The sequence below is a fragment of the Symphalangus syndactylus genome, chromosome 23 (assembly GCF_028878055.3).
Source record: "Symphalangus syndactylus isolate Jambi chromosome 23, NHGRI_mSymSyn1-v2.1_pri, whole genome shotgun sequence".
Lineage (NCBI taxonomy): Eukaryota > Metazoa > Chordata > Mammalia > Primates > Hylobatidae > Symphalangus > Symphalangus syndactylus.
Window position 1 is genome coordinate 17,986,071 of NC_072445.2, and position 26,639 is coordinate 18,012,709.

The following is a 26,639-nucleotide window of genomic DNA, read 5'->3' on the forward strand; positions in this document are numbered from 1 at the left end:
CCATGTGAAGACAGCAACACAGGAAAAATGCCATGTCAATGAGAAAGGGGGTTTTGGGAATGAGAAGGCTTTCTGGATGTAAAGGTCAGGTTGGTGTGTCAGGGACAACCCCTTCCTGGAAACCTTGGGCTGAAAGAAAGGGACTGGGACCTACCCTGATGGGATGACTGTGATACAGTGAGGACAGCCAGGCTGGTGGAGGCTGTGCAAGGTGGGGATGCTGGGTCATCTGTCCCTAAAGCGGGTAGCCCTCAGCTGGGTAAGGGGCTGGGTTACTGAGAAGGCGAAAAGGGAAGGCAGCTGTTAAACGGGCTGCTGACCTAGGAATCCCACTGCAATGAGAGAGTTCTAGGGGGAGGGTCTCTTCTCCCCCTCCCACCAGAACTTTCAACTGTCAAGCATCGAGCTAGCCACCAGCATGCTGTCCTCCCCAGGTAGGCACTCTTGGGGTCTCGCCCCACTCCTGTACCTCCTGCAGGCTACAGCCTCCCCCAGGGAAGGAGCTGTGTCCCCCATCAGACTGGGTGCCCCTTAAGGGCACAGACAGTGACTTTTCCATCAGACTGGATGCTCCCTAAGGACAGGACCTGGGCCTCTTTCTCAGACTGTTTGGGGAAGGATAGGCCACTGGTGGTCAGATTGGGTGGTAGGCCGGGCAGGAACTTTCTCCTCTCCACTGACAGTTGGAGTTGGGGAGAAGAGAGGGGCCGGCCGTCCCACTGTCATGGCTGCTGGGGAAAAGGGTTTGTGTGAAAAAGCCCACGTAGAGAAGAAAACTTCAGGGAACAGAGAAAACCTCTCCTAAGCCTAGAAAAGCAGGTCCCTCAGCCCAGGAAGATGGGATGGATCCTCAGGGTGGCAGGGGCAGGACTACCTGAGGCAAGCCGGGGACCAGACTCCAGGAGATGGGGGAGAGTGGGCTGGGGGGAAGGGGAGGGCTGGGCAGAACTGAGTTGTTCCTATGGGGCTGGGGTGCACAGAGGGCAGCCAGCCTTGGCCAGCAGAAGGTCAGCCCTGTACCTCACCTTCAGCCTGGGGCACCGCGAGACCATGGGCCCCTAGACCCAGCCTCCCAGCTTCTCAGGCCCTCCCTGTTTACCTGACTCTAGGAAGTTTAGGCCTAGCAGGTGACCCCAAACCCAGTCATTGTTCTGCAGAAGTGCCCTGAGCCCAGGATTTCAAGACCAGCCTGGTCAGCATAGCAAGACCTCATCTCAAAATATAATTTATTTATTTATTATTATTAATTATTAGTATTTATTATTTTTTTAAAAGTTCCCTGAGACAACATCTTAGTTTTTTCCCAGTGCCGGAAATCAAACTGTCCTTAAATCTACCGTCCCCTAATATCAATGTATTGCATTTAGAAAATCACTGAGAGAAGCCAGGCACAGTGGTTCATGCCTGTAATCCTAGCACTCTGGGAGGCCAAGGCAGGTGGATCATCTGAGGTCAGGAGTTCGAGACCAGCCTGGCCAACATAGTGAAACCATGTCTCTACTAAAATACAAAAATTAGCCGTGTGTGGTAGCGGGCGCCTATAATCCCAGCTACTCGGGAGGCTGAGGCAGGAGAATCTCTTGAACCCGGCAAGTGGAGGTTGCAGTGAGCCGAGATCGTGCCACTGCACCACAAGCCTGGGCGAGACAGCAAGACTTTATCTCAAAAAAAAAGAAAATCACTGACAGTAGATTTTAAGTGTTCTCACCACAAACAAATAACAAGTATGTGCAGTAATGCAGATATTAATTAGCTCAACTGAGCCATTCCACAATGAACACATATTTCAAAACCGTGTCGTACACAACAGATATATACTTTTTTTGTCAATAAAATAAAATAAATTTAGTTAAAACCGATCTGGCCGGGCGCAGTGGCTCACACCTGTAATCCCAGCACTTTGGGAGGCCGAGGTGGGCAGATCACAAGGTCAGGAGATCAAGACCATCTTGGCTAACGCGGTGAAACCCCGTCTCTACTAAAAACACAAAAAATAAGCCGGGCATGGTGGCGGGTGCCTGTAGTCCCAGCTACTCGGGAGGCTGAGGCAGTAGAATAGCGTGAACCCAGAGGTGGAGCTTGCAGTGAGCCAAGATCGCTCCACTGCACTCCAGCCTGGGCGACAGAGCAAGACTCTGCCTCAAAAAAAAAAAAAAAAAAAAAAGACAAAAAAGCAAAACAAAACAAACAAACAAACAAACAAAAAAAATGATCTACAGGTTCTCAGTCCGATGGAGGAGACAGGATGTGCAGCTGCAGCAGAAAGCTTCCTGTCCATTCATGCCTTTTAAAATGCAGCAGCCCCTGCTTTCCACGCTTCGCAGTTTCAGTTACCCACTGTCAACTGCAGCCTGAAAACATTAAGATATTTTGAGAGAGAGAGACCACATTCACATTACTGTTATTATATTGTTGTATTTGTTATAGTTTATTACTTGCTATGGTTAACTTCTTACCGTGCCTAATTTATAAACTAAACTTTATCGTAGGTATGTACATAAAGGAAAGACACAGTATTGGTATATATAGGGTTTGGTACCACTCGCAGTTTCAGGTGTCCACTGGGGGTGTTGGAAGGTACCCCTAGGGATAAGGGGAGCTACTATGTTGCTCTGGCCATCTGTCTGTGCTTCCCACAGGCAGCCTTGATCTGTCTGTCTCAGCCTGCTCATGCTCCTAGCCCATGGGACAGCTTGGATCTTTTGCCCTCTCTAAAAAGATATTTTCTTTTGTTTTTTGGGGGTTTTTTTGGTGTTTTTTTTGTTTTTGTTTTTGTTTTTGTTTTTTGAGATGGAGTCTTGCTCTATTGCCCAGGCTGAAGTGCAGTGGCCCAACCTTGGCTCAATGCAACCTCCACCTCCCGGGTTCAAGCGATTCTCCTGCCTCAGCCTCCTGAGTAGCTGGGACTACAGGCACATGCCACCACACCCAACTGATTTTTGTGTTTTTAGTAGAGACGGGGTTTCACCATGTTGGCCAGGCAGGTCTTGAACTCCTGACTTCAGGTGATCCACCCGCCTCAGCCTCTCAAAGTGCTGGGATTACAGGCATGAGCCACAGTGCCTGACCTAAAGACATTTTCCATGACAACTGTGGTGGTGTGGATAGGTGTGTCAGTCCTTCCTGCAAGTCAGAGCTGAGTAATGACCTCACACCCTGGGGACTGGGTATGCAGCTTCGAAGCAGGGTTTGGGGGCCAGACAGTGAGAAATGGCTTGTTGGGCTGGGTGGTGACTAGGGGACAGATGGCTCTGGGGAAATGAGACAAGGGAGGTAAGATGGAACCTGAATTGGCTTGGCCTGCCCTCTGATGTTCTTTCAGTCTTCTTGAACAACAGCATCTTCCCTGGTCCTTTCAGGCCCCCAGGAGAGCTCAACACCCTCAGTCCTCAGAGCAGCCAGGGTAGAGGCTGCTTGGAGTGACTGCACGGTGGAAGAGCACGGAGTGGTTTGCCTTATCGTGTGAATGGCCTTAGATGATTTGTTCAACCCAGGTTTGTCAACCCCAGCTCTCTTGACATTTTGAACTGGAAAATTCTTTATTGTGGAGACTTTCCTCTACACTGAGGGGCGCCCAGCAGCATCCCTGGCCTCTACTTACTAGATGCCAGTAGCTCCCCTGAGACTTGCCCCAGTTATGACAACCAACACTGCCTCTAGACATTGCCACCTGTTCCCTGGGGGCCATAATCACCCCGGGTTGAGAACCTCTGACTCAATCTCTCTGTGGAGGCCCTGGCTTCCACCCAGGTCAGATGGGAATGGTCATCCTGATCTGCCAGCTTCACAGATAGGGATAGGGGCTGAAACAGAAGTGTTCAGCTCTCCCCTCTCAGGACTGCTTTCCACCCTTCTCTCAGAACCCTCTTCATCTGAGGGGGCTCCACTGTTTATCCTCCTGCCCCTGCAGCCCCCTTCAGTCTCTTTGAACAAAGACACACACACACACACACACACACACACCCCTGTAATCATAGCCTGAGGGGGCGAGGGAGCTTCCGTCACCATTTCTAAGATAATCCCAGAGGGCTCGGGTTAGAAGAGACAGGGTGTGAGGAAAATGGAGGCAGAAAAGAGCGAGAAGAACTCCCAGACTCTGGCTCTACCCACCCTCTTCCCTGCTTCCTGGCCCTGATGCTTCCAGAACCAGGATGTCAAAGTGCACCCCACCCTCAGGGGAATGGGATGTGCTTAGAGTAGGGAAAGGAGGATAGTCACTCCTCCACAGAACCTCCCTGATGATCCCATCAACCTGGTGGCTCCTTTTCATGGCACTTTCTCCTGTCTTTGTGGCCCATGGAGCTGAACCTGGGGGAGGAAGCGCATGGGAGGGTCTTCTCCACACTCCATATTGGGGATGCATTCACTTTGACCCCTCAGTACCAGCCCAGAATAAATTCCCCATAAAACATGCTTAACACGAGTTAGGGTTTGCTCTTAGGAGCTCAAACCAGTGGCAAAGACAGACAAGCACGCACATGACTCCGATATTGGAGTCATATCACTAGTATCATTAAATCCTATGATGGAGGGACGCATATGTGACACAGAGCATGGGCCATGTGATCCTAGAAAGAGCTCAACAAATACCAGTTGACTAACTAGGTCAGTGGGGAGAAGGTGACTAGCATTTTCTGAGCACCTGCTAAACTCCAGTCTTTTTCACACGTTGCATTCTTCAATCCTGAAACACCCTTGCAGGTAGAATGCAGCAGTCTCTATACACAGGTGAGGAAACCAAGGCTCAGGGAGGTCAAACAACTCGCCCAAGGTCACACAGCTGATTCTCTGGCTCTAGTGCAACCCAGGGTGTTAGCTCTGCTAAAAAGGGACAAGCCACCCCTTTTCCAACACCTTTATCCATCCTCAACACGCCCTGTCAGCTGCTCCACACAGGGGGAGTGACTTCACAAAGACCACACACAAGTTGCAGTGTAGTGGACGAAGGGGGCGCACCGAGGCCAGCTGACTCACTCAACCCTCTCCAGCACAGCCATGGCTCCTCACCATGGCGACCTCCCAGCAAGGCAGCGAGCCTGATGGCTGACAGCATAGAGCAGCCTGCCCTGACTCTAATGCCCACCGAGTCTGAGGAAGTTCAGCCTCTCTCTGCCTCAGTTTCTCTGTCTATAGCAGGGAAGTTATAAGAGTAAGCCTAACCAGTGGGGTTGTTGTGATGATTCAATCAGCTAATGCACGTAGGGTGTTTAGAATAGTGCCAGGCATGTAGTGAGCCCTCAAACGCTGCTAACTATTATTATTTTTAGAAATGCTATATAAGGGCTCACTACTCATAGCTGAGGCAGGATTCCTAATATCTTCTCATCACAAGTTGCAGGCTCTATGGAGAAGCAAAATTCAGGATGCTGAGTCTCCTCAACCTTATTATTTTGTGTTTGTTTTTGAGATGGGGGTCTCACTTTGTCATCCAGGCTGGAGCACAGTGGAAGGATTATGGCTCACTGCAGCTTCCAACTCCCAGCCTCAAGCAATCTTCCCACCTCAGCCTCCCGAGGAGCTGGGACCACAGGCACATGCTACCATGCCCAGTTAATTTTTAAAAATTTTTATTTTGTAGACACAAGAGTCTCACTATGTTCCCCTTGCTGGTCTCATGAGGCTGAGGAGGGAGGATCGCTTGAGCTCAGGAGTCTGAGGTTGCAGTGAGCTGTAACTGTGCCACTGCACTGCAGCATGTGGAACAGAGTGAGACTCTGTCTCAAAAAAGTGTATCTATATTGAACACTTACTATGTACTCAATACAGCAGCAGGAATACAGCAGCAAACAAAACAGACAAAAATCCCTGCCCTCACAGGCTTTCACTCATGAGGGAGGTAAACAATAAACAAAATATATAGTATATTGGGGTTGCTGCAGGATAGGGAGTAGGGGAGGGGTGGGAGAGAGAAAACATCTATGAATAATTAACCACAATACCAAGCAAGGCATCCGTTCATTCATTGCAGACATTATTGAGCCAGCATTTTGAAACTCAGTAGTATACAAGATGGCCTCGCCCTCTCCTCTTGAGAGCTCACAGCCTCACAGAGGAGGCAGACAGGTTAACTCAGGGAAGGCAGGTAGTGATGGGTGTCCTAACAAAAGTGTAGGATGCTAGCGCAGCCCCAAGTTCTGCGCAGACACCACAGGGGAGGCTTCACGGAGGAGGCAGCATCAAGCAGGCACTGGGAGGCTGAACAGGACTTTTTCCCAGTGGACCCAGTGTGAGCATGGGATCAGGAATGATTGCAGGCAGAGGCATAAGGATGGGAAGAGGAATGAGGGTAACCTGTGCAGAAAGGCATGGGGCCAGATGGCAGGTGGAAGCCTGCTTTGGGTTTGTCATGCTAACAAGGGAGAGACATCTAAAGTATTGGGGAGCGGAAGCAGTATCTATAATCAGGTTTGCATTTTATTTTATTTTATTTTATTTTATTTTATTTTATTTATTTATTTATTTATTTATTTTTGAGACACAGTCTTACTCTGCCACCCAGGCTGGGGTGCAGTGGTGCTCTCTCAACTCACTGCAACCTCCACCCCCAGGTTCAAGCCACCTCCTGCCTCAGCCACAGAAGTAGCTGGGACCACAGGTGTGCACCACCACACCTGGCTAATTTTTGTATTTTTAGTAGACACGAGGTTTCGCCATGTTGGCCAGTCTGGTCTTGAACTCCTAGCCTTAAGTGATCCACCTGCCTCGGCCTCCCAAAGTGCTGAGATTACAGGGGTGAGCCACCATGCCGCCCCAGGTTTGCATTTTCAAAATCTCAGCTAACACTGTGGAGAACTAGTGGGGGAGGAGGATGTTAGAAGAAAGGGGCCAGATAGGAAATCATTCTTCTGGCCTAGATTTTTGCTATTTAAGGTTAATTTATTGAGTGAGTTTTGTGTCAGAAACAAATGCAAACACTTTAGAATATCACCCATCTCACAGGTGGAGAAGCCAAGGCATGGGGAGATAAAGTGATGTTTTGGGAGGCCTCCCTGTGAGGGGATGCTTGGCTTCTAGTCCTCGCTTTACTGCACTGGATGTGGCTCTGCACAGGGGCAGCCCCAATCGCGGGCTGTGTGGAGAAGGACAGGAGAGATGCTAAGAGGGTGCAGTAGACAGTGCAAGGGACATAGTGACAGGGTCTGGGAAGATCCCCAGGTCTCTGGCTAGGTGGAGGGAAGGTGAGGATGAGGCTGAGGAGACTGCTGGAGGGACTGTCTCTCCTGGGGCACAGAGCTCAAGAGAGCTGCTTAGACAGACAGGGTCTCCCCAAGTCTGGAACACTCAAGAGGGGTCAAAGGGATGGGTTTGTACTGGGAGTGGTGGGCCCAGGGCTGGAGGGGGCTCTGGGGGCTGGCCTTATCCTGCTGGCAAAGCAATGTCCTGAAAGTTTCTGGAAGAAGTAAAGGGTTCAAAACCTCACTCAAAGGGAGTTGGTGTGGTGTGTGGTAGGGGCAGCATATGTGATGAATTGGAGACAGTCTTCAGGAGACAAGAGGCCATCTGAGGTCTGGGGGTTGTCTGAAGGCCCTGGCCTCGGACAGTGATGGTAGCAATGAGAAATTAGGGTCCTAGGAGGGGATGCCCTTGTGAAGGACTCCATGACTGTTTTGATGTGGGATGCGGTGTGTTGGGATTTGGGGGGACCAGGAGAACAGGGGGTCATTATAGGACCTGAGGAAATCCCAAGGAGGTACTCGTGTGGAACAGGAGAAGGGGTTTGCTTGGGGCAGTGGCAAGAGGAAGGGGGATAAGTTCAGCAACAAATCATCTGTGAATGCCTTTGTTAACAGAGATGGGGTGGGTTCTGCCAGCCTTCAGGCTGAGGAGAAACACTTCCCCTCGGGAGGCTCAGCATAGGGTGAAGGTTGCAAGCTTGGTCCAGGGTCTGCAGTACGGACTTCACCCCGTGCCCAACCCTCACTCTGTGACCTCGGGCAAGCTGCTTAGCCTCTGGACCGCCTCTGCTCCCTTTTCCAGTAATCAGGGTATTGCAGGTACCCCCTTGTAGGGCTGGTGTGCCTGGCACAGAGAAGGTGCTCAGTGCTGTCAGCTCTGCTGTTATAACTAGTCTCCTGATTCTGTCACTCAGGGGAGGAGGAATAACTGAGACCTCCTGCTCTTGCCTCTGGGGGACTCACCCTTCTGTGGGCTCAATCAGGGTCTCGCCTCTAAACAACCCAAGAACCCTGCTGCCCTCCCTGTAGCTGAGCCCCAACCCAGTTCTTTTCCTCATTCTAAAATCTTCCTACACCCCAGCCCCAGCTGGGCTCTGTTTAACTTTAGACCACAGCCTTCCTCCCCTCCTCCCACTCTCTTTCTTATTCTAGGGCCGAGTCTTACAGAGTCAGCAGAGAGCCTGGATGGATCACAGGAGGATAAGCCTCGGGGCTCTTGTGCGGGTAGGACTGCAGACTCAGTCGTGGCTCTGTGGCTTCCCTTTTTCTTCCTCCTCCTTCACTCTCTTCTCTTCCCCTGGGCCTGCTGGTGGGGGAAGTCAGTCGTGTTGTGTGGGGAGGGCAGCGGGGGTAGGGGAGGCTACCCTCAGGAAGGGATGTTGGCAGTTTGCAGACTCCCTGGGGGCGGAGGTGTGGGCAGGGTGTCCAGAGTCCCAAGCAGCCTGGCAGGCCCAGGATCCATCAGTCAGCCTGACTCGACTCTTACCCTGACACTCGCCCAGTGCCACCCGCTCAGCCATTACCTGACCCAGCCCAACACCAGCAGCCCTTCCCTCTGCCCTCCGCTCTCTACACTCCATTATTTCCACTCTCCTTAAAAGAGCAGCGTCTAGGCTGGGCGTGGTGGCTCATGACTGTAATCCCAGCACTTTGGGAGGCTGAGGCAGGTGGATCACCTGAGTCCGGGAGTTCGAGACCAGCCTGGCTAACATGGTGAAACCCTATCTCTACTAAAAATACAAAATTAGCCAGATGTAGCAGTGGGCACCTGTAATTCCAGCTACTCGGGAGGCTGAGGCAGGAGACTCACTTGAACCTGGAAGGCGGAGGTTGCAGTGAGCCGAGATCACGCCACTGCACTCCAGCCTGAGCAACAGAGTGAGACTCCATCTCAAAAAAAAAAAAAAATAGCAGCATCTGTTTAGATGGTCTGGAGGCCATTTTTTTTTAAAACAGCTTTATTGAGAGACAATTCAAATACCCTACAGTTCACCCATTTAAATTGTACCATTTGGCTGGGTGCAGTGGCTCATGCCAGTAATCCCAGCACTTTGGGAGGCCAAGACTGGAGGATTGCTTGAGCCCAGGAGTCCAAGACCGGTCTGGGCAACATAGTGAGATCCTGTCTCTACAAAAATTAGAAGTTAAAAAATCAGACAGGCGTGGTGGCACACACTTGTGGTCCCAGCTACTCAGGAGGCTGACATGAGAAGGTAATTTGAGCCCGGGAGGTCAAGGCTGCAGTGAGCCATGATCAAGCCACTGTACTCCAGCCAGGGCAACAGAGTGTGACTCTGTTTCAAAAAAAAAAAAAAAAAAAAAAAAAAGGGATAATTCCAAAGTACAATTCCAGCCAGGTGTGGTGGGAGAACAAGACCAGCCAACATGGCAAGACTCTGCCTCTTAAAAAAAAATGGAAAGAAAAAAAAACAGAGTGTATAATTCAGTGGCTTTTAGTATATTCACAGAGTTATGCATCCAACACCACAACCAGTTTTAGATTGTTTTCATTATCCTCCCAAAGAAACCCCATACCCTTTAGCCATCAACTTCTAATCCCCTATCTCCTTAAGCAACAGGCAACCCCTAATCTACATTCTGTCTCTCTCTATAGACATTTTATTTAAATAGAATCACACAATATGGGGTTCTTTTTTTTTTTTTTTTTTGAGATGGAGCCTCACTCTGTCGCCCATGCTAGAGTGCAGTGGCACCATCTCGGCTTGTTGCAACCTCCACCTCCTGGGTTCAAGCAATTCTCCTGCCTCAGCCTCCCAAGTAGCTGGGATTACAGGCGCCTGCCACCATGCCTGGCTAATTTTTGTATTTTTAGTAGAGACAAGGTTTCACCATGTTGGCCAGGCTGGTCTTGAACTCCTGACCTCATGATCCGCCCACTTTGTCCTCCCAAAGTGCTGGGATTACAGTCATGAGCCACTGCACCAGGCCAATATGGGGTTCTTTGTGACTGTCTTCTTTCCTTTAGAAAAATATATTTATTTATTTATTTTTATTTATTTTTGAGACAGAGTTTCACTCGTCGCCCAGGCTGGAGTGCAGTGGCATGATCTCAGCTAACTGCCACCTCTGCCTCCTGGGTTCAAGCGATTCTCCTGCCTCAGCCTCCCAAGTAGCTGGATTACAGGCACTTTGCCCCCACACCCGGCTAATTTTTTGTATTTTTAGTAGGGACAGGGTTTCACCATGTTGGTCAGGCTGGTCTCGAACTCCTGACCTCAGGTCATCTGCCCACCTTGGCCTCCCAAAGTGCTGGGATTACAGGCGTGAGCCACCATGCCCAGCCTATTTATTTTTTTTTAGAGACAAGGTCTTGCTCTGTCACCCAGACTGGAGCGCCATCACATCTCATTGCAGCCTCAAACTCCCACAGCCTAGAACTCCAGGGCTCAGGTGATCCTCCCATTTCAGCCTCCTGAGTAGCTGGGACTACAGGCACATGCCACCATGTGCAGCTAATTAAAAAAAATTTTTTTTGTAAAGATGAGATCTCACCATGTTGCCCAGGCTGGTCTCAAACTCCTGGGCTCAAGAGATCCTCCCACCTCAGCCTCCCAAAGTGCTGAGATTACAGGAGTGAACCACTGTGCCCAGCTTATTACATTTTTTAATTGTGTTATTTGTCTTTTTTTTTTCTTAAGCAGAGCCCACTTTTACTGATACAGGAATGGTGGCTCACATAAACAACAGCCGGCTCAAGACCAAGGGCGTGGGCCAGCACCACAACGCCCAGAACTTTGGTAACCAGAGCTTTGAGGAGCTGCGAGCAGCCTGTCTAAGAAAGGGGGAGCTCTTCGAGGACCCCTTATTCCCTGCTGAACCCAGCTCACTGGGCTTCAAGGACCTGGGCCCCAACTCCAAAAATGTGCAGAACATCTGCTGGCAGCGGCCCAAGGTGGGAACTGGAAGGGAGGCATGGACTCCTGGACGGAGAGGAGCTTGTAGTGATCCCTCTATCACTTTTAGAATCTTCAACGCCCCCCACCACCCCATTCTGACCCTGGCACTAGGCCCCACCTTCATCAGAGCTAGGGACGGTTCTGAATATGCTTAAGCCAAACCTCCTAAGTAACCCTAAGGAAATCACCCACCAACCTCTGCTATCACCAGCTGCAGCTGTGCCAAGTTGGTCCTGTACCCTCTCCCTGCCCCTCATATCTGTTCCCCAAGGTGGGCATCATTCCCCAGCAAAAGTGGGAGAAAGGTGGGGAGGGGGTGTCCTGGGACCCCTGAAACCTTTATTCCTTTGCTGCAGGATATCATAAGCAACCCTCTATTCATCATGGATGGGATTTCTCCGACAGACATCTGCCAGGGGATCCTCGGTGAGTGGGGCACAGGAAGCTGGTCTCCACTTGGGGAAGAGGATTGGGGGAGGGGTGCCAGGGTATCTTTTGAAGCTGGAAAACAGGGAGCCCTGAGGTTCAGACAGCCTGCTTCTGTTCCCCTGTCCCTCGCCTTCTGAGGAGATGACAGTGAGAACACCATGCATTCTTCCTGACCCTCCCAAGTCTGGATGCCACTCCCTGCCTGCTGCAGCCTGGGTCTTGGGGGGGAATATTAGTTATATACGACTACATAATAAATTACCTAGGACTTAGCAACTTAAAAAAAAATTTCTTATCTCCTGGTTTCTGTGGGTTAGAAATTCAGAAGCAGAATCACTGGATGGATCTGGTTCAGGGTTTATCAGGAGGTTACAGTCAAGACGTCTGCAACCTGGGATCATCTGAAGGCTCGCCTGGGGCTGGAGGGTCTGCTCCTAGGAGGGTGCACTTACATGGCAGGAGCTCTCAGGTCCTTGCTGGCTGTTGGCAGGAGGCCCCAGTTCCTCTCCATATAGGCTTCTCCATGGGGCTGCTCGAGTGTCCACGCAACGTGGTAGCTTGCTCTTCCAAAGCAAGTTATCTAAGAGAGAGGACAAGGAGGGAAGCCATAATGCCTTTTCTGACCTAGTCTCAGGAGTTGCACATCATCACTTCCACCATATTCTATTTGTTAGAAGCAAGCACTGAATCTGGTCCACACTCAAGAGGAGAGGAATTAGGCTCTACCTTTCGAAGGGAGGATGGTCGAAGAAACCACTACAGGTGCTAGAACCTGATCAATCTGGGGTATCAAATAGGAGGGCAACAGGGTCCACTCAGCCCACTCTCACAAGGCTCCCATAGAAAGCCCCAGGGTAGATCTTTCTCCCTAAGTCTGGTCCTGTTCAAGGGTTTCCTCCGGATCCCTCGTTGCCTCTTTAGGGATAAAGCCAGGGTGGGCTTTCTCTGAGACTGAATTCTGTCCCCTTGGGACAGAAAAAAAGGGCAAGGTGTGGGCAGAGCAGAGGCCAAGGAGACCTTAGACCCCAGGGCCGCTGCTGTGGCTGCTGTGGCTCAGTAGGCTGGAGGGACAATGTGCTGGAGGAGGAGGGAATTCACTTCTCCGAGGCACTCTAACAGTGAGGGGGATTGGAGCGCCCTTAATATTCCTCTCTCCAGGCAGCCAAGAAGCCATTGGTAATCATAGAAACTTTCTGCTCCCTCAACCTCAGCCTGGCCTAGGATGCCCAGCACCCTGCCCCTGGACCCCACCCAGCAAGGGCTGAGATGCCCAGGAGACAGGTGGCAATGGAGGTCTGTAGTGCTCATCTCCCATAGGATTCCCTTTAGCTGAACTTCAGGCCAGGGACACTGCCTCATACCCACTTCAATGCCTAGCTCCAGGGATCCTGCTGGGGTACATACTGAGCCCTGGGTCCCCAATATAATGTGGGTGACATGAGGGAGAGACCTCTTGGGACCTTCATTGCCACACCAGTGTACTCACCGGGTGCAGGAAGGTGACTGGATCTGTTGGAAGAATGTGGAGGGTATTGGCTCTGTCTCAAAGAAAGCAGGTTACTGGCCAGGTGCGGTGGCTCATACCTGGAATCCCAGCACCTTGGGAGGCCAAGGCAGGAGGATTGCTTGAGCTCAGGAGTTCAAGACCAGCCTGGGCAGCAGAGTGAGACTCTGTCTCTACTTATATATAAAAATTTACTTTTAAAAAAATAGGTTCCTAGAGCCTGAGGCCAAAAGTTCCTCTTTTCCAAACTCAAGAAAACAAAAGCATGTGGCTCTCACATAATAGAAAAGGTAGAGCCAGGCACTGTGACTCACACCTGTAATCCCAACACTTTGGGAGGCCAAGGCTGGCAGATCTCTTGAGGCCAGGAGTTCAAGACCAGCGTGGCCAACATGGTGAAACCCCATGTCTACTAAATATGCAAAAATTAGCGAGGTGTGGTGGCGGGTGCCTGTGGTCCCAGCTACTCAGGAGGCTGAGACAGGAGAATCGCTCAAACCCGGGAGGCAGAGGTTGCAGTGAGCTGAGATCGTGCTATTGCACTCCAGCCTGGGCGACACAGCAAGACACTGACTCAAAAAAGAAAATGTACAGAAACTCACCTTACTAGAGTCTCTCTGCCTTCAGTTTCTCCCTGTTTGCCTTCTTCCTGAACACTCTTTAGTGGGAGGGCTGAGGGAGGGTGCCTCTCTGCCAGAGGGTGAGAATGGGGTACAGGGTCAAGTTCCTGCTCCCCTAGGCCTTGGATTCTGAGGCCCACCCACACATATGGGGTTGCTCAGGGGTGGCAAAGCCCTGCCTGTCTTTCCAGGGGACTGCTGGCTGCTGGCTGCCATCGGCTCCCTTACCATCTGCCCCAAACTGCTGTACCGTGTGGTGCCCAGAGGACAGAGCTTCAAGAAAAACTATGCTGGCATCTTCCATTTTCAGGTGAAGGACAGTGTGAGAGCCACTATGGCTTTGTGGGGGGCGGGGGAAGAATCATAAATGCTTTGAAGTTTACCTTCTTTCCTTTTGAAACGTAGCATTTATTAGGGTGGGTTTTGGGCTAATTATCAGAGAAATATCTGCCCACCAAAGAAACCATGTAAGCTAAGTTTTTAAGTCCCAAAAGATAATAGTTGTTAGCAGTCTGTGGCTCTTTCTCCCTTCTCCCTCTTTTCCTCTCCACTGTATGTGTGGGTGTGTGTGACACTGGTAGTCTTTGTCACATAATTTTTGTAATCTGCCCCTTTAACTTAGCAACATGTGGACAAATTCCCCTCGGGAGACCGTGGCAGAAGCTGGAGAGGAGGCGGGGCCAGGCTCAGGCTTTGGGTTGCCTTTCTCTCACTATTCAGCGATTCTGGAGAGTGGAGCCTCTGACACTGGCGTATCATCAGGTCTGGCCACTAGGAGGCGCTTGATGATAGGGTTCCCACGCAACGGGTGTGCGTTGCTACCCGCAGATTTGGCAGTTTGGGCAGTGGGTGAACGTGGTGGTGGATGACCGGCTGCCCACAAAGAATGACAAGCTGGTGTTCGTGCACTCAACCGAACGCAGTGAGTTCTGGAGCGCCCTGCTGGAGAAGGCGTATGCCAAGTGAGTGCTGGGAGCTGAGGAAGAGGGCTTGCCTTGCCTCTGTCTGGGCAGCTGGAATCAGGGGGAAGGGAGGGGGTCGCAGGATATCCCTCCCTCCCCTCACCTCCATCCTAGAGCCCAACAGTGCCTTCTCTGTGCCTACAGGCTGAGTGGGTCCTATGAAGCATTGTCAGGGGACAGTACCATGGAGGGCCTTGAGGACTTCACAGGAGGCGTGGCCCAGAGCTTCCAACTCCAGAGGCCCCCTCAGAACCTGCTCAGGCTCCTTAGGAAGGCCGTGGAGCGATCCTCCCTCATGGGTTGCTCCATTGAAGTAAGCAAAGCATGGTCCCACCTCAGGGCCTTTGCACCTGCTGTTGCTGTCACCCAAAAGGCTCTTCCCCCAGTATCTGCATGGCCAGCACCTTCTCATTCAGTTCAACTGCCCTTTCCCTAGACTAGCCTTCCCTACCTCCCCGTCTAAAGTCGCTGTCTCCACCCTATTTACTTTCTTTTTCTTTTCTTTTTTTTCTTTTCTTTTCTTTTTTTTTTTTTTGAGACAGGGTCTCATCCTGTCTCCCAGGCTGGAGTGCAGCGGCAAGATCTCGGCTCACTGCAACCTCCACCTCCTGGGTTCAAGTGATTCTCCTGCCTCAGCCTCCCAAGGAGCTGGGATTACAGCCGCATGCCACCACGCCTGCCTAATTTTTTGTATTTTTAGTAGAGAAGGTGTTTCGTCATATTGGCCAGGCTGGTCTCAAACTCCTGACCTCAAGTGATCCACCTGCCTCGGCCTCCCATAGTGCTGGGATTACAGGCATGAGCCATGGTGCCCGGACAGCCCTGTTTACTTTCTGTCTGGTTTTTTTTTTTTTTTTTTTTTTTTTTTGAGACGGAGTCTTTCTCTGTCCCCCAGGCTGGAGTGCAGTGGCGCGATCTCGGCTCACTGCAAGCTCCGCCTCCCGGGTTCACGCCATTCTCCTGCCTCAGCCTCCCAAGTACCTGGGACTACAGGTGCCCGCCAACACGCCCGGCTAATTTTTTTTTGTATTTTTAGTAGAGACGGGGTTTCACCGTGTTAGCCGGGATGGTCTCGATCTCCTGACCTTGTGATCTGCCCACCTCGGCCTCCCAAAGTGCTGGGATTACAGGCTTGAGCCACTGCGCCCGGCCTTCTGTCTGGTTTTTACTTTCTCCCCAACATTTATTGTGACCTGAAGTTATCTTGCTTATCTATGTTTTCACTCATAGCCCATCTTCTCCAGATAGTACTCACATTCCATGAGGGCAGTGACCTTCTTTGTCTCATTCACTGCTGGACCCTGGAACTTAGGAAGGAGCCCAGCATGCAGTAGGCACCCAACCAACATTTGCTCAACGAAATACATGAACCCAGCGTGCTACATATGACCCTGCATCTTGGCATTTATCCCAGAGAAATGAAGACATGTCTCCAAAAATGTTTGTACACAAATGTTTATAGCAACTTTATTCATTATAGCCCCAAAACAGGAAACAACCTAGATGTCCTTCAATGAGTAAACGGTTAAACAAACTGTGTTGATTACACACCGTGGAATATTACTCAGCAATAAAAAAGAACAAACTATTGATACTCAGAGAAACTAGGACAGATCTCAGGGGAATTATGCCGAATGAAAAAAGCCAACCCTAGCCAGGTGCAGTGGTTCATGCCTGTAATTCCAACACTTTGGGAGGCTGAGGTGGGAGAATTGCTTGAGCCCAGGTGTTTGAAACCAGCCTAAGAAATATAGTGAGACCTCATCTCTACCAAAAAAAAAAAAAAAAAAAAAACTTAATTAGCTGAGAAAAAAGAAAAAAAAAAAAAAAGACAATCCTCCCCAAAGGTTACACACTGCATGATTCATGATATCCTTTTTTTTTTTTTTTGAGACAGAGTCTCACTCTGTCACCCAGGCTGGAGTGCAGTGGTGTGATCTCGTTTCACTGCAACATCCACCTCCTGGGTTCAAGCGATTTTCCTCCCTCACATTTTTAGTTTCACCATGTTGGCCAGACTGGTCTTGAACTCCCGACCTCAGGTGATCCGCCCTCCTTGGCCTCCCAAAGTGCTGGGATTACAGGTGTGAACCACTGTGCCTGGCCTTAAATGACATTCTTGAAATGACAAAATAATAGAAATTAAGAACAGATGACTGGTTGCCAGGGTTTAGGGAAAGGGAGTCATGAGAAGAGATGGGTTTGGTTATAAAAGGGCGACTCAAGGGATGCTTGTGGTGACAGAAATGTTCTATATCTTGACTGTGGTGGTGGCTACACGAAACTACACGTAATGGAATTGCATAGAGCACACAAAAGTGAGCACTTGTAAAACTGGGGAAATCTGTATAATGTTTACGGATTGCATCCATATCAACATTCTGGGCCAGACACGGTGGCTCACACCTGTAATCCCAGCACTTTGGGAGGCTGAGGTGGGCAGATTACTTGAGCTCAGAAGTTTGAGACAAGCCTGGGCAACATGGCAAGACCCAATCTCTACTAAAAATACAAAAATTAGCCGGGCATGGTGGCAAGAGCCTATAGTCTCAGCTACTCAGGAGGCTGAGGTGAGAGGCTTGCTTGAGTCTAGGAGGTCCGGGTTGCAGTGAACCGAGATCACACCACTGCACTCCAGCCTGGGTGACACAGTGAGACCCTGTCTCAAAAATAATAATAAAGCCAGGTGCGGTGGCTCACGCTTGTAATCCCAGCACTTTGAGAAGCCAAGGTGGGCAGATCACCTGAGGTCAGGAGTTCGAGACCAGCCTGGCCAACATGGTAAAACCCCATCTGTACTAAAAATACAAAAAATTAGCCAGGCACGGTGGCAGGCGCCTGTAATCCCAGCTACTTGGGAGTCTGAGGCAGGAGAATCACTTGAACCTGCAAGGCAGAGGTTGTAGTGAGCCGAAATCTCGCCACTGCACTCCAAGAGCAACAAGAGCGAAGCTCTGTCTCAAATAATAATAAATAATAATAATAAAAATTTTTAAAACGTTCTGGTTTTGATATTTCACTGTAGTTTTGCCAGATGTTACCACTGGGGGAAACTGAGTATGGGATACATGGGATTTCTCTGTATTATTTGTTACAATTGCATGTGAATCTGCAATTATTTCAAAATAATGATAATTTAAAAGTTTAGTTTAAAAAAATTAACCTGGAGAGCTCTCCCCTTCCTTTGGGTGCCCAGTCCAGGTGCTCCATGCCCTCCCTCCCTCTCTGTTCTGTAGGTCACCAGCAATAGTGAACTAGAATCCATGACTGGCAAGATGCTGGTGAGAGGGCATGCTTACTCAGTGACTGGACTTCAGGATGTGAGTCCTGAGAAATGCCCCCTACCCCGAGGACCCTGAGAAGGAGGAGAACATCTCCTTGACCCCATAACTCTGACCTTTAACCACCCCCACCCACCCAGGTCCACTACAGAGGCAAAACGGAAACGCTGATTCGGGTCCGGAATCCCTGGGGCCGGATTGAGTGGAATGGAGCTTGGAGTGACAAGTAGGTGCTCCCAACCCAGGTGAGGGGTGGTCGGAGGATACAGCAGGCAGTGCCAGGTGGACTGACTGGTGTCCCATCTGGGAGAACAACCTGTACAACAGGGCAAAGCCCCTCCCTCTAGATTCTCCATCTAGCTCCTCACCCCAGCAGGCAGATATCCAGGGAAAAGGCAGTCCCTTGGAGAGGAAGGAGGTGCCACGTGACCTCCGCCCCTCTCCTTCCACCGCCCATCTCTGCTCTAGTGCCAGGGAGTGGGAAGAGGTGGCCCCAGACAACCAGATGCAGCTGCTGCACAAGATGGAGGATGGGGAGTTCTGGTCAGTGTACCACCGCTGCAGGCCCTGGTCCTTCATCTCCCTGCTCTGCTCCTCTCTGTGCCTTGGATGGGGAGGCTTGGGGTGGTTGTGGGGGGTGGTTCAGGGAAAGGGAACTGAGGACGCAAGTGTGCTGCTGATGGGCTCCACCCCCACCCCACCACAGGATGTCCTACCAAGATTTCCTGAACAACTTCACGCTCCTGGAGATCTGCAACCTCACGCCTGATGCACTCTCTGGGGACTACAAGAGCTACTGGCACACCACCTTCTACGAGGGCAGCTGGCGCAGAGGCAGCTCCGCAGGGGGCTGCAGGAACCACCCCGGTGGGTGAGGGGGTGAGCGGGGAGGGGGTGTGCAGGGAGTGAAGGATGGGCCACGGCTCACCATGAAACCAGACCTGGGGCACAAGTCACTGGAGTCAGGGTCCATGAGGTCAGATTTCACAGCCCCTGTGGAGGAGACAGCTCCTGTGTGGCTGGGGAAGCTTGGTCCACCCTGGGAAGGGCGTGGCCAAGGGAAGGCCCTGTGTAACCAAGCTGACCCGCTTCCGCCACAGGCACGTTCTGGACCAACCCCCAGTTTAAGATCTCTCTCCCTGAGGGGGATGACCCAGAGGATGATGCAGAGGACAATGTTGTGGTCTGCACCTGCCTGGTGGCCCTAATGCAGAAGAACTGGCGGCATGCACGGCAGCGAGGAGCCCAGCTGCAGACCATTGGCTTTGTCCTCTACTCGGTGGGTGCCTGGCTGGTCACCCCGGCTACTCACTGTCCCTCACCTGGCCTCACTCCTTTCTTTCTTTTTTTTTTTTTTCGAGACAGAGTCTCACTCTGTTGCCCAGGCTGAAGTGCAGTGGCACAATCTCCATTCACTGCAACCTCCGCCTCCCCCAGTTCAAGTGATTCTCGTGCCTCAGCCTTCCCAATAGCTGGATTACAGATGTGCAACACCATGCCCAGCTAATTTTTGTATTTTTAGTAGAGATGGGGTTTTACCATGTTGGCTAGGCTGGTCTGGAACTCATGACCTCAGGTAATCTGCCTGTCTCGGCCTCCCAAAGTGTTGGAATTACAGGTGTGAGCCACCACGCTTGGCGGCCTGGCCTCACTCCTTTCTCCCCGGGGCCACTTCCTGCCTGGGAGAGGGACAGTTTCCAACAGGCTTCACAGCCCTGATTATTAACTTTTTTTTTTTAAGACAGGATCTCAATCTGTTGCCCAGGTTGGAATGCAGTGGCGCGATTACGGCTCACAGCAGCCCTGACCTCCCAGGCTCAAGCAATCCTCCCACCTCAGCCTCCTGACTAGCTAGGACTACAGGCAATTGTCCTGCTAGTTTTTTTAATTTTTTGTAAGATAGGATCTCACTATGTTGCCCAGGCTGAGCCCTGACTCTTGAATGGTGCTTTGTGCTTTTCAAGCCAGAGCCGGCAGTTTTCTCTTCACAGATTTTATCCTTTGTGCCAGGCATTGTTCCAAAGGTCTTAGGAATACTAACTACTAACGCCTTTAAGGAAGCGGAAGGAGCCTGCGGGCCAGAGACATGAAGTCACTTGCCCAAGCTCACACGTCCAAGGGTTAGAGGCCAAGTCTGTGTCCTGATTCCCAGGCGCTCTGAGACTTTTCCACACGCCCCCCCGATAATCCATCCTCCTTGTCTGCCCCACCAGCAGTACTCACTCCAGGAGCCAAGAAAAAGCCCTGATAAGCATTTCCCAAGCCAAACCACGCTTTGCAAAATTCTCCAGATTCTCCAAAAGAATGTTGTTCATTCACTTGCATTCCCTTATATAAGCAAGTATTTATGGAGCATCTACTGTATGCCAGGCCCCTGTCCAGTCTCCAGGGGTTCAATAGTGAGCAAAATAGATATAAGCCTTGCCCTACTCTTAGGGCCATTAGTCCACCAGGCTAACAGACTGGTGCCTCAGGATAACATTTTTGCTGGGGGAAGTGGCTCATGCCTGTTATCCCAGCACTTTGGGAGGCCAAGGTGGGAGGATCACTTGGAGGATGCCCAAGGAATTTAACACCAGCCTGGGCAACACAGCAAGACCCTGTCTCGACAAAAAAAAAAAAAAAAAGAAAAAACAATTAGCCAGTCATGGTGGCACACACCTGTGGTCCCAGCTCCTCAAGAAGCTGAGGTGAGAGGATCACTTGAGCTCAGGAGGTTGAAGCTGTGGCGAGCCATGATCGCACCACCGCACTTCAGCCTGGGTGCAGAGTGAGACCCTGTCTCAAAGACATCTTCCAGGTTAAAAAAGCTCGGGAAAGACTGCTCCAGCCTGAGCTCTCCGGTGCACACAAGCACACTGAGGTGCTGATGAGCCACCTCTGCAATAGAGCAACCTGTTTAACTTTAACTCACATTTTTACAAACTTATTTGTCCTCGATCCTCAATTTTAGTAATCTTCTATTCACTTCCTGCAGGATATGAGTGTTCCACGGAAAAGCAAAACACTGTCCTAGATTTTTATCTTAGCTTTTTCACTTTTCAGCCTTCTGAGGTTGGACAAATCACCTCACATCTTTGGGATTCTGTTTCCTTCCCTTAACCTGGAAAGATAAAAATCTACCTTGTATAAACTGTACTTTCCTATCCAAAGCTGAAGGATTTTTTTTTTTTTTTTTTACATGGGGTCTCACTCTGTTGTCCAGGCTGGAGGGCAGTGACATGATCATGACTCACTGCAGCCTTGACCTCCAGCTCAAGCAATCCTCCCACCTCTGCAGCAGAGGGATTGTTGATGCCAGGACCTTTGAACTGTCAGAGCCCATGCCCCACGCCACCACCAGTGTCCCAGTGCCCTTAATACCCCTCCAACAACACACACACAGACACAGACACACACTATACACATCCCACTTGGCTTCTGAAGGCCTGAGGCCCTTCACCACCCTAGAGATCTGACTCTCCTCTTTCTTCCCTTCCCAGGTCCCAAAAGAGGTACAGAAGATAAAGATGTGGGGCTTGTTCCTGGACACACACCCACCCCACCCCTGGCTGCAAGTGGATTGGCAGAGGGTGGAATTTGGCAAGAGGCTCTGGGGGTCACTGGGTTAGGATTCCAGCCCTCTTCGGGGCTGCTAGGGGTCGGGAAAGGAAGAGACCCTACTGGGGCTACGGGCCACTTAGGCAGTGTCCAGGCCAGGGCAGTTGGTGGTGGCACCTACCTCCAACCCTACCCGGCCAGGCCGTTCACCCTGGGGGACCCTCCCTCCCTAACCTCCATGCCAGTCCTGTACCCACTTCCAGGATGCATATAGTTTCAGAACATCCAGGATGTCCACTTGAAGAAGGAATTCTTCATGAAGTATCAGGACCACGGCTTCTCAGAGATCTTCGCCAACTCACGGGAGGTGAGCAGCCAACTCCGGCTGCCTCCGGGGGAATATATCATTATTCCCTCCACCTTTGAGCCACACAGAGATGCCGACTTCCTGCTTCGGGTCTTCACCGAGAAGCATAGCGAGTCATGGTAAGGGGCTGCAGCTCACTGCTCCAAGACCTGCCACCCAAGAGCTGCAGGATATCAAGCTCAGGCAGCTGCTGTCGGGTCCTCCCTCACTTTGTCCCTATTTTACAGTCAGGGAAACTGAGGCATGAGACGGTGAAGTCCCAGTTAGTGGCAGAACCAGAAATAGAACTAGAACCCAGATTCCATGGAGCTGCCCTATATTGCTTCAAAGACATGACATGACCCCCCAGAGCACCCCGCTGAAACCCCCTCCTCCCTCCCCATGGTAACTCTTGAGCTTTCAATCATTTTGCCCAGGGAATTGGATGAAGTCAACTATGCTGAGCAACTCCAAGAGGTGAGGGGAGGCTGTAGGGCTGGGGGTTGGAAGGAAGCTCCTGGGCCTGTGAAGGAAGTTTTCTGACCAGGTCCCTCTCCTGCTCCCTTGCCCCCAGGAAAAGGTCTCTGAGGATGACATGGACCAGGACTTCCTACATTTGTTTAAGATAGTGGCAGGAGAGGTGAGCAGGCCCCGGGCGGAGGGCTGACGGGAGGGGGATGAGGGGCTGGAGGGGCTCGAGTGGGGTTCACAGTTCCCCTTCCTAGGGCAAGGAGATAGGGGTGCATGAGCTCCAGAGGCTGCTCAACAGGATGGCCATCAAATGTGAGTCTTCCGCTCCTGCTGCACATGACCCCTCCCCCATATTTTGTGCCCCTCTTGATCACTCCAAGTGCCCCCACGATACCTCATTTACCCTCTCTGTCCTCTCTACCCCTTCCCTTCCTCACAGTCAAAAGCTTCAAGACCAAGGGCTTTGGCCTGGATGCTTGCCGCTGCATGGTCAACCTCATGGATGTATCCTCCTGTCCAGTGCTCTCTTGGCCCTGTCCCCTGCCCACAAGCCTGGCCCAGAGATGGCCACCCTGGGCCAGCCACGTCCTCCTCCCTGATGGGGATTAGGCTCTGGGGTAGCAGAAGATGCCAGTTCTTCTGGCTGCTACAGTACCGGAACCCCAGCGCTTGTGTGTCCCCTCAGGAAGTCCCACTGCTTCCCTGTCCCCTCGGATGCCTTCTTCACTCCCTTCTCTGTTGTCCTTGGCCACCTTCCAGAAAGATGGCTCTGGCAAGCTGGGGCTTCTAGAGTTCAAGATCCTGTGGAAAAAACTCAAGAAATGGACGGTAAAGGGCACTAAAGGGGCAGCCTCCAGGGGTGAGGAAAAGAGGGTCTTAGGAGAGATGGAACTAATGAGGGGAAGCTAGAACCCGAGCCCTAACTACACACACACACACACACACACCCAACCACACCACACTCACACACACACATACACCCAACCACACCATGCTCACACACACACATACACACTCACACACAGACACAACCACACCACACACACACACACACACACACACACTAGAAAAGGGTCTGTTGGAGTGTGGCATATTACCCAGTCAAAATATTTTATAACAAGTATAGCTCAGGTATCAACTAGTCATGAAGGATGCACACAGAGCGCTGGGCAGGACACCAGTGCCCCTGACAACCCATGCTTGGAATTAACCCTTAGGTCACCAGATGATAGGAATATCAGGAGTGGGCCAGGGTTGGAGGGGGGCATGGGGTCTTAGACCACTGCTGTGAGCCAACTGTCCTAAAGTATTTCTTTTTTTTTTTTTTTTTTTTTTTTGAGACGGAATCTCACTCTGTCGCCCAGGCTGGAGTGCAGTGGTGCGATCTCTGCTTACTGTAACCTCCGCCTCCTGCCTCAGCCTCCTGACTAGCTGGGATTACAGGCATGCACCACCACGCCCAGCTAATTTTTGTATTTTTAGTAGAGACGGGATTTCGTCATGTTGGCCAGGCTGGTCTCAAACTCCTGACCTCAGATGATCCGCCTGCCTCGGCCTCTCAAAGTGCTGGGATTACAGGCATGAGCCACCACGCCCAGCCTCAGTATTTCATTATTTCAACCACCATGCCATGCACATGGCCCTACCATATCTGTCTGTCTATTCAGGACATCTTCAGAGCGTGTGACCAGGACCATTCAGGCACCTTGAACTCCTATGAGATGCGCCTGGCTATTGAGAAAGCAGGTGGCCAAGGGTCAGGAGTGGGCCTTGGGGCAGGGAAGAGGATGGCAGTGTCCAGAGGCCTAGACTTTCTCCCTCCCCACTTCTCTCTCTCTCTCTCAGGCATCAAGCTGAACAACAAGGTAATGCAGGTCCTGGTGGCCAGGTATGCAGATGATGACCTGATCATAGACTTCGACAGCTTCATCAGCTGTTTCCTGAGGCTAAAGACCATGTTCAGTGAGTTAGGCATCTACCCACTCCCCAGCCTAGGCCAGGGGCCACAGGCCCTTTCCCAAACACCCACCCTGATGGGTGCTGCTGCAGAGCCCCTCCCCCTTATAAGGCACACATGAAATGGGTTCAAAGCCCAGCTCCGCCACTTGCTGGCAGCAGTGACTTGAGCAAGTCACTTAATCTTTCTGTGCCTCCATTCCCTCCTCTTTAGAATGTGGATAATAATAGTACTGCCCTCAAAGGACTGAGGTGCAGGTTAAACCAGTTAGTCTATGGAAGGCACTCAGAACTGGGCCTGGCTCCTAGTGAGGCTATGTGAGCTGCTATCATTAATTCCCCACTGGGCTAGGGGATTTATGTGGGGAACAGCCAGGAACAGCTGGTGTCGCCCCTTCCTACCTAGTTGGGAGTGGTTCTTTCGCAACACTGACTTAGCACTCAGCCCCTCTCCCCCGCTTCCTCTGTAACACAGCATTCTTTCTAACCATGGACCCCAAGAATACTGGCCATATTTGCTTGAACTTGGAACAGGTACTTGGAGAGGGGTGGGAAGGAATCTGCAGGATTGCACCTGCCTGCCCCTCAACCCCACCCCCGCCCAGCTCTGCTTTCCCCAGGCCAGCATCCTGCCCCCATCTCTTCCCACCCTGGGATCTGCTTCCTCTCTCCACAGTGGCTGCAGATGACCATGTGGGGATAGAGGCACTATAGGAGCCTGGTCATCTCTACCAGCAGAAGCAGCAGTGAGGTTCTAGCCCAGGAGGGTGGGGTGCTTCTTGTAGCCCTCAGCTCTCCGGTCTCTGCTGATGAAATGGGCTCCAGGTGGCAGTGCCCAGGTCCCAGGTGCCGTGTTTACTGCAGCAGTGGGACCTCCGTGCCCAGTCCGCCAGCTCAGAGCCTTTCTCTTTTTTCCCCCACCAGGCTTCTGATGGCTGTCTTTCCCCCACCGTCGCTCTCTCAGAGTATATTTTACTAAAGAGTAGTTGATGCTTCCCCAGGGTCCCCCTGGCTGGGGAGGCCAAGAATAGGGGAGGGACTTGTAGCCCATTTCTTACCCTCCATGCTTGCTGTCCTGCTCACACCTACCTGCTGACCACCCATCCTGGCACAGCCTCTCTCTTTTCCTCCCCATCTGTGGACACTATTCTAATAAATAGCACATGCCATTGGCTTCCATGTCTCTGTGTTTTTATGCCAAGAAAAGACTGGCGAGGGTGGAAGTCACTTCCCCAGGACCAAAAGATTGGGTAGCTCTCAGCCAAGGGTGATAGGGAGCATATAGAAATGTGCAGTTGTCACAATAACTAGAGGCCACAGTTGGTGTTTATGGGCAGTGCCAGATGCTAAGCACACAAGTCCCTCCCTGTGAAGAACTGTGCGGTGTGCCCTATGGTGGAGCGCCTCCGGGGGGCTGAGCCAGGGCTGGCAGGACTCTCATCTGCTGCTTCAAACTGGGGTCCCCAAAGGTGGCACTGCAGGGGCCTCAAAGGTTAAAAATCTGACACCTGCAGCCAGCAGGTCACATAAATGAACGAACCTGTCGGGCGTGGTGGCTCACGCCTGTAATCCCAGCACTCTGGGAGGCCAAGGCAGATGGATCACCTGAGGTCAGGAGTTCGAGACCACCCTGGCCAACATGGCAAAACTCCGTCTCTGCTAAAAACACAAAAATTAGCTGCGTGTAGTGGCACGCGCCTATAATCCCAGCTACTTGGGAGGCTGAGGCAGGAGAACTGCTTGAACCTGTGGGGTGGAGGTTGCAGTGAGCCAAGATCATACCACTTCACTCCAGCCTGGGTGACAGAGCAAGACTCTGTCTCAAAAACAAATTAAATAAATAAATGAACAAATCCTCCTGGTGTGGGACTGGGAGGGCTGAGGACTGTGGCAATAGGTGAACTCATTCCTGCCTTAAAGGTGTTCAGATTCAAATCATTATTATTATTGTTAGAAATTTGTTGTCTGTCCCCTTACTAAAACCTCCCTTAACTATCCTCCACCCTATCCAGAGAAGCTTCTTCTTTTAGAAAATCAAGCAAAGCAACTAAGCCAAGACATGTTAAAAAAAAAAAAAAGTATGAAAAGAAAGCTGTAAGGAAATACAAGGGGAGGGATCGTTACATATGAGTTCTAAATTTCTTTTCAAAGAATTAATATGTCAGTATGTTCTTTGCCTTCTATTTTTAAACTTAACTTCCTCATAAAGCAACCTTTTCAATTACCTACTCCACCCTGACTCATTCCAATCACCTGCTCCACCCTAACTTATTCCAATTACCTGCTACCTGCTCTGCCTGACTCCCACCAAAGCACTCACCCTGTCAGTCTCTTTAAATTAGTCAATCAGAATTAGTTTAGCCTGTGCGGTCTAACCCTAGCCAATAGGGGAACGACACAGCAGCAGGGGCCACGTGCGTCAGGGATAAGAACCCCTT

General features: G+C 51.1%; 1 protein-coding gene across 1 annotated transcript; it reads left to right on the top strand.

The window, feature by feature from the left end:
- The first annotated feature begins 378 nt into the window (after window positions 1–378).
- Window positions 379–25,375, top strand: CAPN11 (calpain 11). Its single transcript, XM_055264052.2, has 23 exons — window positions 379–434; window positions 8,328–8,399; window positions 10,838–11,088; window positions 11,449–11,518; window positions 13,837–13,955; window positions 14,474–14,607; window positions 14,752–14,920; window positions 17,844–17,927; window positions 18,029–18,114; window positions 18,357–18,431; window positions 18,595–18,755; window positions 18,989–19,167; window positions 21,371–21,382; window positions 21,703–21,914; window positions 22,212–22,251; window positions 22,349–22,414; window positions 22,500–22,557; window positions 22,685–22,749; window positions 23,005–23,073; window positions 23,913–23,991; window positions 24,091–24,207; window positions 24,677–24,735; window positions 24,878–25,375. Exons 1-23 carry the CDS (start codon window positions 419–421, stop codon window positions 24,902–24,904), a joined length of 2,220 nt encoding a protein of 739 aa, XP_055120027.2. The 5' UTR covers window positions 379–418; the 3' UTR covers window positions 24,905–25,375.
- The last annotated feature ends 1,264 nt before the right edge of the window (window positions 25,376–26,639 follow it).

What these genes read in the sequence shown, in the direction of transcription:
- CAPN11 (XM_055264052.2), top strand. An exon ending in CAACAGGATGGCCATCAAAT is followed by an intron (nt 22,558 to 22,684) that starts GTGAGTCTTCCG and finishes CCTTCCTCACAG; the next exon opens with TCAAAAGCTTCAAGACCAAG. An exon ending in AAAAACTCAAGAAATGGACG is followed by an intron (nt 23,074 to 23,912) that starts GTAAAGGGCACT and finishes CTGTCTATTCAG; the next exon opens with GACATCTTCAGAGCGTGTGA.